We start from the raw sequence: 15004 nt of genomic DNA, 5'->3' as shown, positions 1-15004 counted from the left end.
CCCACTCCTGCCTTCCTGGAAAAAAGAGAGAAGTTAACGAGAGAATACGGGGGGACCATACCTTAACAGTAGTATCACTTTAGGTGGGCCACGTTTCAGTTATTACGCAGACGCTGCCCGTCCATGGAATCCAACTGATACGACCCTTTGCCCGTTATACCGGTTATCTTGTACGGGCCTTCCCAGTTCGGAGCCAGCTTTCCCTCGTTGGGGTTCTTGGTGTGCAAGGTAACTTTTCGAAGTACTAAATCCCCAACTTGGAAATGCCGAAAGTTGGCTCTTTAGTTGTAATATCTCTCCATCCTTTGTTTTTGGGCCGCTATGCGGACCGACGCTCTTTCGCGCAGTTCATCCGCGAGGTCGAGCTACACGGCCATGGCCTCCCCGTTTGAAACTTCGGTGGTATACCTGAAACGGAGGGTCGGTTCGCCAACCTCCACGGGGATGAGGGCTTCGGCTCCGTAAACCAATGAGAACGGGGTTTCCCCCGTGCTCGACTTGGATGTGGGTCTGTAAGCCCACAACACCTCCGGGAGTATCTCCCTCCAATGATGCTTCGAAGCTTCAAGTCTCTTCCTCAGATTTTGAATAATTGTTTTGTTCGTTGATTCTGCCTATCCGTTTGCACACGGGTGATACGGGGTTGACACGATTTTTTTGATCTTTAACCCCTCGAGGAAACTGTTGACCTTGCTACCCACGAATTGGGGGCTATTATCACAGGTTATCTCGGAGGGGACGCCGAAACGGCAGATGATGTGGTCCCATATGAAGTCGATGACCTCTTTCTCCCTTATCTTTTCGAAAGCCTACGCTTCAACCCACTTAGAAAAATAGTCAGTCATAAACAAAATGAAACGAGCCTTACCTAGTGCCCGAGGTTACGGACCTACAATGTCCATTCCCCACTTCATGAAAGGCCAAGGTGAGATGACCGAATGCAGCAACTCCCCGGGCTGGTGAATCATCAGAGCATGTTTCTGGCACACGTCACATTTTCGGACAAACCTTTTCGTGTCCTCGTCCATCCGGTTCCAGTAATAACCGGCCCTGATAATTTGTCGAATCAAAGCCTCTGCACCGGAGTGGTTGCCGCAGGTTCCTTCGTGTACCTCCCTTATCACGTATTCCGTTTCCCCGGGGCCCAAACACTTGGCCAGAGGACCGAGGAAAGAGCGTCGATACAGTTGGCCGTCCACCAAGCAAAAGCGGGCAGCCTTGGTCCGTAGCGATCGTGACTCCTTCGGGTCATTTGGGAGCTTGCCATCACGCAAGTAGTCGATATACTTGTTGCGCCAATCCCAGGTCAAGCCCATTGTATATATTTCAGCGTGTCCGGTTTCTATGGCTGTGTTCGATAAGTGCACCGTTGCCCCGAGGTCTATTTCCTCCCCCTCGACCGAGGATCCCAAGTTTGCTAATGCATCGGCTTCGCTGTTCTGCTCCCTTGGTACATGCTGCATGATCCATTATCTGAATTGATGAAGTACCACTTGGGTTTTTTCGAGGTATCGCTGCATCCGTTCGTCCTTTACCTCGAATACGCCGTTCACCTGGTTTACGACCAAAAGCGAGCCGCACTTTGCTTCGATTGTTTCGGCTCCCATGATCCGAGCTAATTCCAAACCTGCAATCATAGCCTCATACTTGGCTTCATTGTTAGTTAGTCTAGCAGTTCTAATGGACTGTCGGATGACCTCCCCGGCCGGGGTCCTAAGGACAATCCCGAGTTCGGAACCTCTAAGATTCGAGGCCCCGTCCGTATGTAGAGACCAAACGCTCGTGATATTTCCCGAGGTCAGCAAAAGTTCCTTCTCAACCTCGGGGACCATGGCCGGCGTAAAGTCTGCCACAAAATCGGCCAAGATTTGGGATTTGATGGTTGTTCGAGGTTTGTACTCGATATTGTAACCGCTAATTTCTACATCCCATTTTGTTAATCTACCGGATAACTCAGGTTTATGCATGATGTTTTTTTTAAAGGGTAAGTGGTTATTACACATATGGGGTGGCATTGAAAATAAGGTTTGAGCTTTCTCGAAGCGCTTACCAATGCTAATGCCAGCTTTTCCAAATGGGGATAACGGGTCTCTGCATCCCCCAAAGTTCTACTTACATAATAGATAGGGGATTGCGTACCTGGTTCTTCTCGGACCAAAACGCCGCTTACCGCCATTTCGGAGACTGCTAGGTAGAGAAAAAGCGGCTCATCGGGCTGGATAGATACTTCTTCAACTCCCTTAGGGCTTCTTGGCACTCCGGTGTCCAATCGAAGTCGTTCTTCTTTCTGAGCAAAGAGAAGAAACGGTGACTCTTGTCCGAGGACCTCGAAATGAAGCGACTCAGCGCCGCTATCCGCCCGGTGACCTTCTGCACGCCCTTTATGTTGTTCACGACCTCGATGTCCTCGATGGCCTTGATCTTTTCCGGGTTGATTTCAATTCCCCGGTTCGACACCATGAACCCCAGAAATTTACTGGAACTTACGCCGAAGAAACACTTCTCCGGGTTGAGTTTCATGTTGTATCTGCGGAGTACATCGAAGGTTTCCTGCAAATGCTTTAAATGGTCCTCTGTTTCCAGTGACTTAACAACCATATCGTCAACATAAACCTCCATTGTTTTCCCTATTTGTTCTTCGAACATCCCATTAACTAGGCGTTGGTAAGTTGCACCAGCATTTTTTAATCCGAAAGGCATGACGTTATAACGGTAAGTCCCATAACGGGTGATGAAAGATGTTTTCTCTTGATCCTCCGGGTGCATCCAGATTTGGTTGTATCCGGAGTAAGCATCGAGAAAACTTAACATTTCATGTCCGGCCGTCGCATCGATCATTCTGTCGATGTGAGGCAATGGAAATGAATCCTTCGGGCATGCCTTGTTTAAATCCTTATAATCGACACACATTCGAAGTTTATTACCTTTTTTGGGCACCACCACCACGTTAGCAAGCCAATCCGGTTATTTCACCTCCCGGATGGAGCCTATAATCAAAAGCTTTGTTACCTCGTCTTTCACGAAGGCGTGTTTTTGCTCTGACATGGGCCTTCTTTTTTGCTTCACCGATTGAAATTTTCTGTCCAAGCTGAGTTTGTGTGACGCTATTTCCGGCGATATACCTGTCATGTCTATATGCGACCATGCAAAGCAATCGGCGTTAGCTTGAAGAAATTCAATTAATTTACGCCTGAGCTCCGGGGTAAGCCCCGTGCCCAGGTATACCTTTCTGTCCGGTAAGAACTCGAACAATATGATCTGCTCCAGCTCCTCCACTGTTGACTTGGTCGCGTCCGAGTCATCCGGCGTGACGAAGGACCTGGGCGTTCCGAAGTCATCCTCTTCATGTACTGGATCCGGTCCAGTGCTCTTTAGTTGCTATTGGGGGACCTGCCCTCCAGTTGTACCCTTCTCTTCTTGAGCCGACTTCTCGGGCCGGGGAGCTGCCTCGTCTACTGCGAACATTTCCTTTGCTGCGGGCTGCTCGCCCCGGATGGTTTTCACCCCCTCCGGAGTGGGGAATTTCAGCAACTGATGCAGTGTTGATGGTACTTCCTTCATGCCATGTATCCAAGGTCTGCCCAATAACGCATTGTATTTCATGTCCCTTTCGATCACATAGAAATTCGTTTGCTGAATGGTGCCATCCACGTTTACGGGCAACGAGATCTCTCCCTTCGTGGTTTCGCTAGCCATATTGAACTCGTTGAGTACCCGAGCTACCGGCACAATCCTATCAAGCAACCCTAGCTGTTCGACCACTCTCCATCGAATGATGTTGGCCGAGCTACCTGGGTCAACCAAAATTCGTTTAACCTTAATTTTAAAGACAAGTACAGAAATTACCAGTGCATCGTTGTGCGGCTGAACGATGCCTTCCGCGTCTTCGTCATCGAAGAAAATAGAGCCCCAGGTCGAATGGTCTCGGATGCGTTTTTCATGGACAATTGAGACCTTGGTCCGTTTCATTACCGGTCCCCAAGGGACGTCAATACCCCCAACTATCATGTTGATCGTATGCTGGTGTTCGGCCGGTTCGACCCTTCGATGAGCTTCCCGCTCTTTTTGGCTTGCTCGCTCAACAGGTCTCGAAGGTGGCCGTTTTTTAATAACCGGGCCACCTCTTCTCTCAACTGGCGGCAATCCTCAGTTTTGTGACCATGGGTTCCGTGATACTCACACACCATGTTAGGATCCCGCTGTCCCGGGTCTGACCTCAGCGGTTTCGGCCATCGCACATCCGGTACTCGGCCAATGGCCGATACAAGGCCCGAGGTATTGACGTTGAAGTTGTACTCCGAAATCTTCGGTGGACCCCTATGGTTGACGGAACTCCCGGCGTCGCTCCTGAACGAGAGTCCCCGACTGTTTGACGGGCGCTCGACCCACTTGCTACCCCGACCGGAGAGGTGGTTTGGGCTCTCCCTCGACCCCTCCGACTTGAAGTTCGGTCTCTCCGAGTGGGAGTATGGCCGGAACCTCTCTTTTGACGATTCAGACTTCATTTCATAACCCTTCCTCGACTTCTCGAAACCTCTATCCACTTTTAACTTCATCGGGGAGAGCTCGCACTAATCATCCTCTACCCGAATCTTCGATTCATACCGATTGTGGACATCGGCCCACGTCACGGCCTCGTATTCCAGCAAATTTTCCTTTAACTTGGTCGAGGCAACTGAACTTAGCATTTTGAGCCCTTTTGTGAAAGCTTGTGCTGCCCATTCTTCTGGCACCGGGGGTAGTTCCATCCGTTCCCTCTGGAACCGGGTGACGAACTCCCGTAGTAGCTCATCGTCCCTTTGAGTTATCCGGAAGATATCGGCCTTACGGGCCTGCACCTTTATGGCACCGGCATGTGCCTTTACAAAGGCATCGGCGAGCATTTCGAAAGAAGTGATCGAGTGCTCGGGTAGATGGTCATACCACGTCAACGCTCCCTTCGGCAGAGTTAAGCAGAGCATTTTTAGATAGGATAAGATCCTATTACTTTCATTTGGAGATCATCATATGCTAAGAGAAGGGTAGATGTCTGTCCCAACAACCTCGAAAATCAAGGGATTACCTCCGCATAGCCTCCAATGTTTGGATGGTCCTCTTAGATTGGCCATCAGTCTGAGGATGGAAAGCTATGCTAAGACTCACTCTTTAGACTTTTGGCCCCTTCATCTTTCTGAATCGAGACCCGGCCCGGCTCGCGTCGTTCTAACAACTGGCGGGGAGTACCTCAGTATACGATCGCGCGCAGTAACTGGGAGTCCTATCAGACCTAAGGCCAACTTCAATTCACCAAACCATATTGATCTTAGGCCATAAGTATAAATACTTTGAATTACGTGCCTCTGTTTATGCTATAGCTTTATAAATACAAACCTAGTGTTAGGTGATTAGTATCAATTAAATTGCATTCATATATCTTTTAAAAAAAAATCAGAACCTAACTAGTAGTTGAAAAGAAAATTAAGGAGAGCCAGAGTTCCGTTGACTAACCATAATTAAGCTCTTTTCTATTTTTCGCATAGAAAAACACAATCTGTCTCTCTTTTCTCGAAAGTGTTGAATTGTACAACTTTGTTCCCATCAACATGTGACTATCGAGTTAAATTGTGGTGTTAGATTATGTTTTACCTTTAAGTTTATTAGTTGAGATATTATGGTGTTGGGATTTAGTCGTAAGATATTTATTTATGTTTTTGAATAGATTGAGGCTATTGGAGATAGTTTAAAGAGAATTTTACGTACAAGAGAGGTTTGTGTTCGGTTATGAGGCAATAAGACTTAAGCTCTTAGTTTACTTGCTTTTCATAAAACCTATTTGGTTTATGTGGTATGTATGCATTTAAACCATTTATTTCGTGTGAGCGGACAAACATGAATCTAAATTGGATAAGTTTCAAGTGTCTAAAGGAATGACCGTATGAGTCCTTTAGCGTAATATCGCTTAAATAAATACTTGCTATATATGTAATGTTTTGAATTAGTATTGATTGGATGTTTGTTCCACTTTATCATATATTCAGAGGGGCATACTCTGACAAGTCCCATTGGGTTTGGTTGGAGGTAGATGCCGGAATTATAAGTGACCCGGGTAAGATGTGGGTAAATAATGCCCAGTTTGGAAGACGGGATAAGACATGGACAAATACGTATTGTGTTCCGTTAGCATAGATTCAGATTCAGTGTATTTCATGTGTTGCTTGTTTATGCTTCGTGATTTCAGCTTCTGCTTCAGTGTTTGTATATATTTAATATGCTTGTACTGCTTAATTGCTTTTATGCATTATCAGGGATTCTAAGACTTGTCCCACAGGTAAGCTGAAAGTGTGTCGATGATCTTGCTGGGTCTTTTAGACTCACGCTTGTTGATATTTATATGTGTGTAGGTGTGGTTAACGTCGACCAGGTAGCCGATACTTGATCATTCCAGCTTTATTTTGTCCAGTTCAGTCGAGGTGAGCCATCATTAGATCATGGCGGCCTCTTCTTCTTTAGTTGACTTAGTAGTATTCCAAGCTACGTCTCGTACTTCTGTATTCAGACTAGTAGTTTCATGGCTTAGACATTCTATGGGGTTTATGGGCAGACTCAGTATTTGTATTTCACTTCCGCACTTTTTGTTATATTATTAGATATTGAGTATTATTCATTTTATTCGTTAATTTTCGCATGATAGCTTAGAGGATTCGCCTTATGGGTAGAAGCTTGTCAGGTGCCCTGTCACGGCCTAAGTGTCAAATTTGGATCGTGACGAAATCCGTGATTTATTGCAACTAATTTTTAAATACAGAAGTCCATACTTAATAACGGTTATTAATATTCTACGTCCATTTACGTTCGTAATGAAATTGGGGCACGGGATTTGTGGTTTTCCTTTGACATTTAACGCTATAAAATCTGATTATGGGAAGGGAAGAACTTAATTATTCCTCTTCTTTCAATTTTGTAACAGAGTTTGGAATTGAGAGTCAAACACTTTAATTTTGACTGTAATTTTGACTGTAACTTTGGACGTACAATAATTTTGAATGTGAATTTGTGATTGCAATCTTCAAATTTTCTAAATAAAATTTATATATTTTTATAAACGATTTAAAAAATATTATAAGTCAGAATGATTGACGTTCAAAATATTTCAAGGATAAATGACAAAATTAGGTCAAAGAAAGACTTATTTGAACCTCGAAATCCCAAAATTGTCCCATAAATTGGGACAGTAAGAGTATTAGTGCCTTGAATTTTATCGACCATTTAGGTAAATCAGTCGATAAATGCCCCTACCAATAAAGTTTTTCATTTCCATAATTTGAAATCCGAAAATTAATTAAGCACGAAAGGGTTCATCCGTCCATCGGGCCACTTGGTAGAATCTTGCTAGTATTATGAATAAGTTTTGACTCAAAAACATTCAATTATTTCATTTCCCAGAGATTTCATGAACATCATAACATAATTAACTTTTGCACAATAACATTGATTGATTGTTTATCAATTATTATATTTAAGTTCTTCATATAGGAATTTATTTGTGCCCTTCAATATGAGGTGGACTGGCAGTAATTGATAGAACAATCTGTCCATTCTTCTCTGTTGTTTCAGGATTCTTGTGAATTTCTGCTTCTTTGCTTTTGGCCCATAGAAGAATATACAAGCCAATAACAACAAAAATTGATCCCAAAATGCTGTTTAAAAAAAAAAATGTTTAGTCAGAGTAAACAGAACTTATACAGTTTGCCAAATTATTGTCTTGCTATCCATAATATTTTATTTTAACAAAAATAATTGATTAATTAATTGCACTTTTGATTCATCAATTATTGATAAAGTCAAATGTAGTCATTTTGCTATCCGACTAAGCATATTAAACCTTCAATTACTTAAAAATGTTTTTTTGATACATTTGCTTATGAATATTGTTGACACCCAATTTTGACCCTCCTTTCTTCCTATTCACTTTCTAAGCTTCTGAATTAATAATTACATTATTTTCGCTACTATTCTCTACTATTATAGTAATTACCCTTTTTATTATCATTGTCACCATTTTTAGAATTACTAACTTAATTACATTTTTATTATTTTACACCTCTTTTTAATAATTGATCGTCATTACTTTATTTTCGTACTTATTAATTACTAATTGACATCACGTGATAATATATTGTACTACTTATTAAGTTAGAAGCCCAAAAGAAATTAATTAGAAGAAGAAAATACCCAACAATTTCAGCTATTTGAAGCTCATTCTTACGAGCCCAATTTGTGTATTTGCAGCCCATTTAGCTAATTAATTACTAAATGTTGAAGACCCAGCCCATAATATCTTTTACCTTTTCCTAAACCTAATTTCTATCTCCATCAATTGCATCTCCTTTTCCCTTCCATTTTGGACGATTTCTGTACCTTTCTTTCACCATCACAAGACCCTGCTCCACCATTTTTGGTGAAAGTTTCAGACATTACTCAAAGTTATTTTGTTCTCTTCCACAAGTCTCTTTGTTCCAAGTCAAAATTTCATCACAGAGATTCATTTAGACTAGAGATAGGTCACGGGCTTATTTTGTCTCTTGATCCATATCAGTCCCTTTCTCTTCTCTCTTCCCACACGATTTTGACCTCTCACAACGACTATATTTCAAAGTTGAAAAGTTCCCGCTCATGAATCTCGAAACCCTAACCTTTTCCTATAAATACATCTCTAACTCTCAGCCAATGGGGCCTTTTTTTTATCGAAGACTTACCATAGTTTCACTGTCAACACTATTGCTCTAAAGAAGAGATTTTCTGGTGACTTTCCATCCGAAATTCGGATTTGTTCGTGAGTTGAGGAGTATATCTGGATCGTCATCTCGTTCACTGCACCACAAATAGGTAAACCCAACTCTATTTTGTTCATTTACACCCTCCGTGTCTAGCGTCTTTGCTTATTTAGAAAAATCCATGTTCATGATTTTATTTTTGTGTGTTCTGATAATGAATGCTTAAAGCATGAGTATGATTCTATTTTGGTTAAGTTAATTTATTTTTCTTCTGCTACCTGCCATACTTAAATCTTCTTGAAATTCTATTCCTTGTTCCTTTCATTTATCACGTGGATGAGCATAAATGTTATCATGACTTAGAATATTTATTTTTGATAGGTTGTTTTTATTCATCCTTTTAATCACATGTATGAAGGTTTAATGAAAATGTTACTGTCTTGGTTCATATTTCTATGTGTTACCGTCTCGATTTATATTTTCATATGGTAGAAGTATGACCTTAGGTCTCTGTTCAAAGCTTTAGTTATTAAGTCATGATACTTTCCTTATGAACTTGAATGGTTAATCTTTTAATCAACACCAAAAATGATCCATGACCTCCTTGCTCGTGTAATTCATACTGTCTTGATGCATTATGGCCTGAGTCCTAGTTGGTGATGTTAATTAGTCTATCTCATTATGTCCGTAACGTTAAAGTTTATTCAAATAGTTAACACCACACATGCTTTCAAGAATATCTGTGAGCAATAAAGAACTAGTTTGCTACTTATAAAAATCCTGTTGCTAACTAACGTGTTAGTGATGATAGTTACTCTCTATTACTCTTTTCATGGAAAATTTACATGTCTTTTTCTAACCACGTCTCTTTTATTATTTTGCATGACATACCGAAGCCGACGAGTTTCACTTTGAAATTCAACGACGCCGCTATCACAAGGAGTCCGCACATCCGCATCCTCTATTGCTCATTTTCAGCCTTACATCGCCTTAAAAGCGAATCACAGAAAAATCTAATTTTGTTATTCGAAGCCAAACATGGCTGTTGATTATCCCGTTTATTTCAGCTTGTTTTATTTGCTTGTGTTGGTGTGACTAATTGTTTATTTTCAACTATATGTTACTGTTAGAAGAGCTTAATGCACTTACTTTAATATTGAAGTTAGTTGGCATTTAGCAGATGAACTCGTCTTTTAAAGTAAGCCAAGAATTTGATTGGTTCCTTAGTCTTATGCTTTCTACTATTAAAAAAAAAAAAGGAAATGAAACGTGGTCTGATTTGAAAGAGTTAAGACTAAATGGTTTTGGCTTTTGGCCACTCTTCTACTTTTAAAAGGGTCAACTGCTTCACTCTTAACATTTTATTCAAAAGTAGTCCAACTAATGCCCCTTTTAAACTTTTTAGTTAGTTTATTTATTTGGTTTCACTCGTTAACTTTGTTTAGATGTCCAAAAATTAGTTTGAATGGTTGTAGTCTACTGCAGAACTAATATTTACGCCTTAATTTGATACACCACTTAGCCTTTTTAATTGACTCTAAGTCCGGCCGGTTAACCTTCTTTTAATGGATCTTAAAGGATGCTTAAAACCTTCCCTTTAGATTAATTGAATTCTTACCTAGAATCTTTAAGTTTAGTAGACCATAAACGGAGTTAACTTTCGACAATAACTTTAGCAAATTTTAGGTGCCCTAATTCATCATAATAATTAGGTGGCGACTCTTTAACTTTAATTAACCTCGGAATTACCGAAATGTTATAAATCATTTTGACTCCGGTTAAAATGGGGTATAACAAATATTCACGACGTTTCAGAATTATTAACTGGTCCGCTATTTAATTGTTCATATGTTATCTTAAGCTTGTAGTGTTACTTCACAACTGAGGGTACTATATACTTTTAAAAATAGTCCAAATATAACATCACTACTTAAAGAAAAAGAAAAAAAAAAGAGGAATTAGCGACATAAAAAGTTATAGCTAAAAAATAAAATTCGTCGTTAATCCTATTTAGCGACGAATTGTCATAATTTTTTGTAGAAGCTGTTTGACAAATTCACGATAGACTTCATAGCTAAATCCCCTCGCCCCCACCCCCACACCCCCAGACCAAAGCAAACATTTTAACTAATTGAAGGTTAAATGTGTTGAGTTATATATTACAAGAACCAATCAAAACCACAATTAAAACTTACCAATAATTGAGGGACCAAAATTGTTGTTCTCCCATAAATTTCGTGCCGGTTGAAATTATGTCACGTAAATTGAAACAGATGGCGTAATTTTTACCAAATTACGTATGTTTTATTTCAACAAAAAAATTACTACAGCATAACAGAGAAAAGAGAACTAACCTTCCCAAGTGAATTTGAGCATGAAGTATAGTTACGTCAAAGACAGCAGCAAAAATCTGAATTAAAGGACTGAAAGCTGAGGTGAAAACTGCTCCTTTTTGATTTACACACCATGACATTACAACATAGCAGAAACCTGATCCCACCATACCCTGCATAATGCATTTAGAGATTCTTCCTATTATATTGTATTCAAAAACTAACTTGCACTTCATTGATGAATTATCGTTGAAATCAATGGCTTTTAAGAAAATAATTTTTTTGATAAAATGATCTAAATGTCCTTTAAGCTATTTACAATAAATATAAACTTAAATGTATCTTTACTTTGGAAACGACGAATGAGAAAATGGAACATGGAAGGAATTATAATCTTGTTCTGTGAAGGTATGGCGGGGATTTAAAAAAAAAAAAATTAGGGATAAAAGCATAAAGGTATTAGTCAAACTTGCGTTTAATTATAAGCTGAAAAATTAGGATTAAGTCGAGGGTAACAAGCTTCTCAACACTTTTGTAATTATAAAAACACGTATATAAGATAAAAAATGCTTAATTTTCGACAGATGTCCCCTCAAAATTTGGCTCGTTGATAAGGGATTTTTGGCAAATCAGACAAGCCATCGGGAAATGTAATTGACGAGCCAAATTTTGAAGGATTCCATCAAAAGTTATCATCGAAAATTAGCGATTTTCTAGTAATCTTATGGTTATATATCTGAAGGAAGGAAAAGGAGATTACTTACACCGAATATGACACTTAAGATCTCTAAACCTCCTTTGAGTATCCATTTTGATAAATTTCTGTTAATAATAAAGCTCAATATGGCAGATTGAATTGATCCAAAAAATGACATAATTGCAGTGCTTGAATACTGATAAGGATAGTCTCTGCTAATTCTAGCCTGCAGTAAGAACCATGCAGACCACACAAAGCAGCCTGCAATAATATTTATGTCCCAGTCTCAATAAACAAGTGGGGTTCGACAGTATGAATTATAATTTCTCCATTTAAGTTCATATCATATGATCATTAAGTTCATATCATATGATCATCAGAGAAATAAAATAAAAGTGTGAAAAATAAATTTTACATATATATATTAGAATCAACCTGCAAATAAAAAAATTGAACCAAGAAGCCAACTCCTTTTGTTGTGATCTGTTTCAATTGTTGATGATGCTGATGGATTTATCAATGTAATTCCTTTGTATAAAGTAAGCATTAATGCACCCCCAAGACAAAAGAGGGTGCCTAATAGCTTTGCTCTTCCAGTCTTGCATTTGATATTTACAGTTTCTTGCCTGGAAAAAAATTTAATTTTATAGGTTAGTGATTGATGCATAACTATGTAATTTATGACACAATTTTAATTTCTTGCAAAAATAAGATGAGCCAAGTGTCACGTCCTTAGTCTTCAACTAAGCGCACGTGTGGCACTTGACAACTCACTCACGTTCTTGCACAACTTGCTCACGATCTTACTTTGTCAAGTCAGCCTAGATTACTACACTCAAGATCGCTAAGGGAATAGTAATTGAGAAAGACAAGAGAATTTACTAGAATGAAGCTTTTTATTATAGAAGACTTGTTGGATTTTTGCTTGATGGTTTTTACAAATGGATGCCTCTCTATTTATACTATTCACCCAAGGACTAGTATGCAAATAATAATTAATGTATAAGTCCCTACTTATTTACAAAGAAGTCCCTACTCTAGAATTATCCACTAGGCTAGAATGTTCTAAGGTCTTCCTAAGAAATTTTCTAGGAAGTCCATAAATATCTAGAGCATCTCCATAACTCTAGAATCATTCAACACATGCTAGACTTTTTTTTTCTATGTAAGCATCCACATGGCAAAAATAGCTCCAAATGGCACCTAGGTGATATGATGACGTGACGGGTCATCACACAAGCGTCCTATTTTGCCACTAACACAACTTTGGTATGGATCCTCTTTGCCGTCTAAAAGATGCTAAGTATGAAAGGGAGTCCCTGATCATCTAACTTATTTATAACATCAAAGTCATAAAACTAATTTTTATAACCGTGAGATAACTCAACAGTGTCTACGTCGTCGAAAATGAGACACGCCGAAAAATGCTAAATCTGATCTTGGAAACATAATTAGATTGTCACTTCAACAAATCAACTGATCATAATATCCACGTGACACTACTTAACAAATAAATATCCATTTCTCAACCCACTTAACAAAGTGCAGATCCAGCTCGTAATGTACCACATAAAGAAACATATCGGGTATTAATTAGGTTGAGTCGGAAAGTGTTATATGGATATTATGTAAGCTGAGTTGTTGCATGTTGGCATGGCTATACTCACATAACAATTTTATACATGTGGCCAGTGGCCTACTTGCATTTTTAGGGCCAGATTTAACATTTTCCGTGTTTTATATTTTTTGTTAATATATAGGCAAAATTGAGTTATTTTTCCATCACAAAATTAGTTGTATCATAACTTTGATGTAATTAGTTGAAAAATTAAATGAACCTTAATTAAACACCTATGATTAACCTTAAAATGGTGTATTATATGCTAATGCTTACCTGATTAGCACTGCCATAATGAATGTGATAACAGGCACCATATTGAGGAAAGCACAGCTAAATGTTGTTGATGTGTATTCAAGCCCAAGCAGGAAGAAATATTGAGTAAGTGTACTCCTGAAATTAAACAGCTCTTTCTCAGAGTTAATTGTGATTGTACAAGATAAAATCATAATATCAATTGGAATAAAGAATAAGACAATTTTATCATAAAATAATTAAGGAAAAACTCACCCTAGTAGGGCACTGAAGAACAGAGAACAAATAATGCGAGCCGTTAATTTTGATGCCAAATTTCTGCAAGACAAGTGAAGATTTTTATTCTTCTAGCTGATTTGAGAAAGAAATATTCTAAAGATTTAATTTATATTAATTGATATTGCAAATCAGCATAACTAATATGTTAGAGCAAATTGTCTGCTTTATTTTTCAAATTACTAGCTCAACTAAGTAAGTATGGATTTTAACTAATACACGCTGTTAGTATAGAAGTTATTTCAATTAGGCATAGTTCAACCTGCTGGAGATAGTTGTCTTTCTTATTTCTGAAGTAACTAGATTCACGTCAGCCTATAGAAGTTAAATTCATTATATACGGATATTTATCTATAATTATATTTTAGGTGAGCAGATAGTATAAAAATTCTTTATAGTATTAATGGAGTAATACTTAATTATATCATCAATTTATAATATGTAAAACTTATTATAGACAATTACGTATAATCATGCCACCGTATAAGAGTTAAACTCATATTCTAATTTTCAATGTGTGAAAAGAAATACCTTTCGAAGTACCAAGCTAAGGGGGCCAAGAAAATAGCAGAAACTGCTAGCCTATATGTGGATGCCACCAATTGATCCAGTCCTCCATTTAAGACTTTCTTGAAAAGTGCATTTACAGCAGCAAATGCAAATTCAACAATAATCATTGCAAAAATTGGCTTCCATTTCTTAAGGCAACTCATAATTGTAAGCAAAAATCTATTGATATTTGTAAAACTCTCTCTTGTTTTTGTTAGCACATAATTAAGTGAATAAATAAGCTCAAGTATATATAGTAAATATATCCAGGACACAAAGAGAATAAGAAATCAATTCTTTTTAAACCACATCATTGTTCTTATAAAATAATATCCATTTTTATTACTGTAATAGTATCGTTTAGCTGGTTTCTACTAGGATTACTTATTTAAGACGTTCCCATTTGGTGCAGATTATTCGAATAACTTTGCTAATATAATATTGAATGAACGCACTTAAGAGATCAAGAAGGGGTAGTCCAGCTGTTTAGGGTGTTCAGTAACACTAATTAATTTTTATTATT

At 38.6% G+C, this 15004-nt stretch overlaps 1 protein-coding gene across 1 annotated transcript; it reads right to left on the bottom strand.

Annotated features, from left to right (window-relative positions):
- Nucleotides 1-7385: 7385 nt before the first annotated feature.
- Nucleotides 7386-14718, bottom strand: LOC132641644 (WAT1-related protein At3g30340-like). Its single transcript, XM_060358701.1, has 7 exons — nucleotides 14464-14718; nucleotides 13912-13974; nucleotides 13678-13794; nucleotides 12219-12409; nucleotides 11851-12044; nucleotides 11108-11259; nucleotides 7386-7676 (listed from the first exon to the last, which is right to left on the bottom strand). The coding sequence occupies exons 1-7, from the start codon at nucleotides 14643-14645 to the stop codon at nucleotides 7517-7519; spliced, it is 1059 nt and encodes a 352-aa protein (XP_060214684.1). The 5' UTR covers nucleotides 14646-14718; the 3' UTR covers nucleotides 7386-7516.
- Between the last annotated feature and the right edge of the window lie 286 nt (nucleotides 14719-15004).

The sequence above is a fragment of the Lycium barbarum genome, chromosome 5 (assembly GCF_019175385.1).
Source record: "Lycium barbarum isolate Lr01 chromosome 5, ASM1917538v2, whole genome shotgun sequence".
Lineage (NCBI taxonomy): Eukaryota > Viridiplantae > Streptophyta > Magnoliopsida > Solanales > Solanaceae > Lycium > Lycium barbarum.
This window is presented reverse-complemented; position numbering and strand designations above follow the sequence as displayed.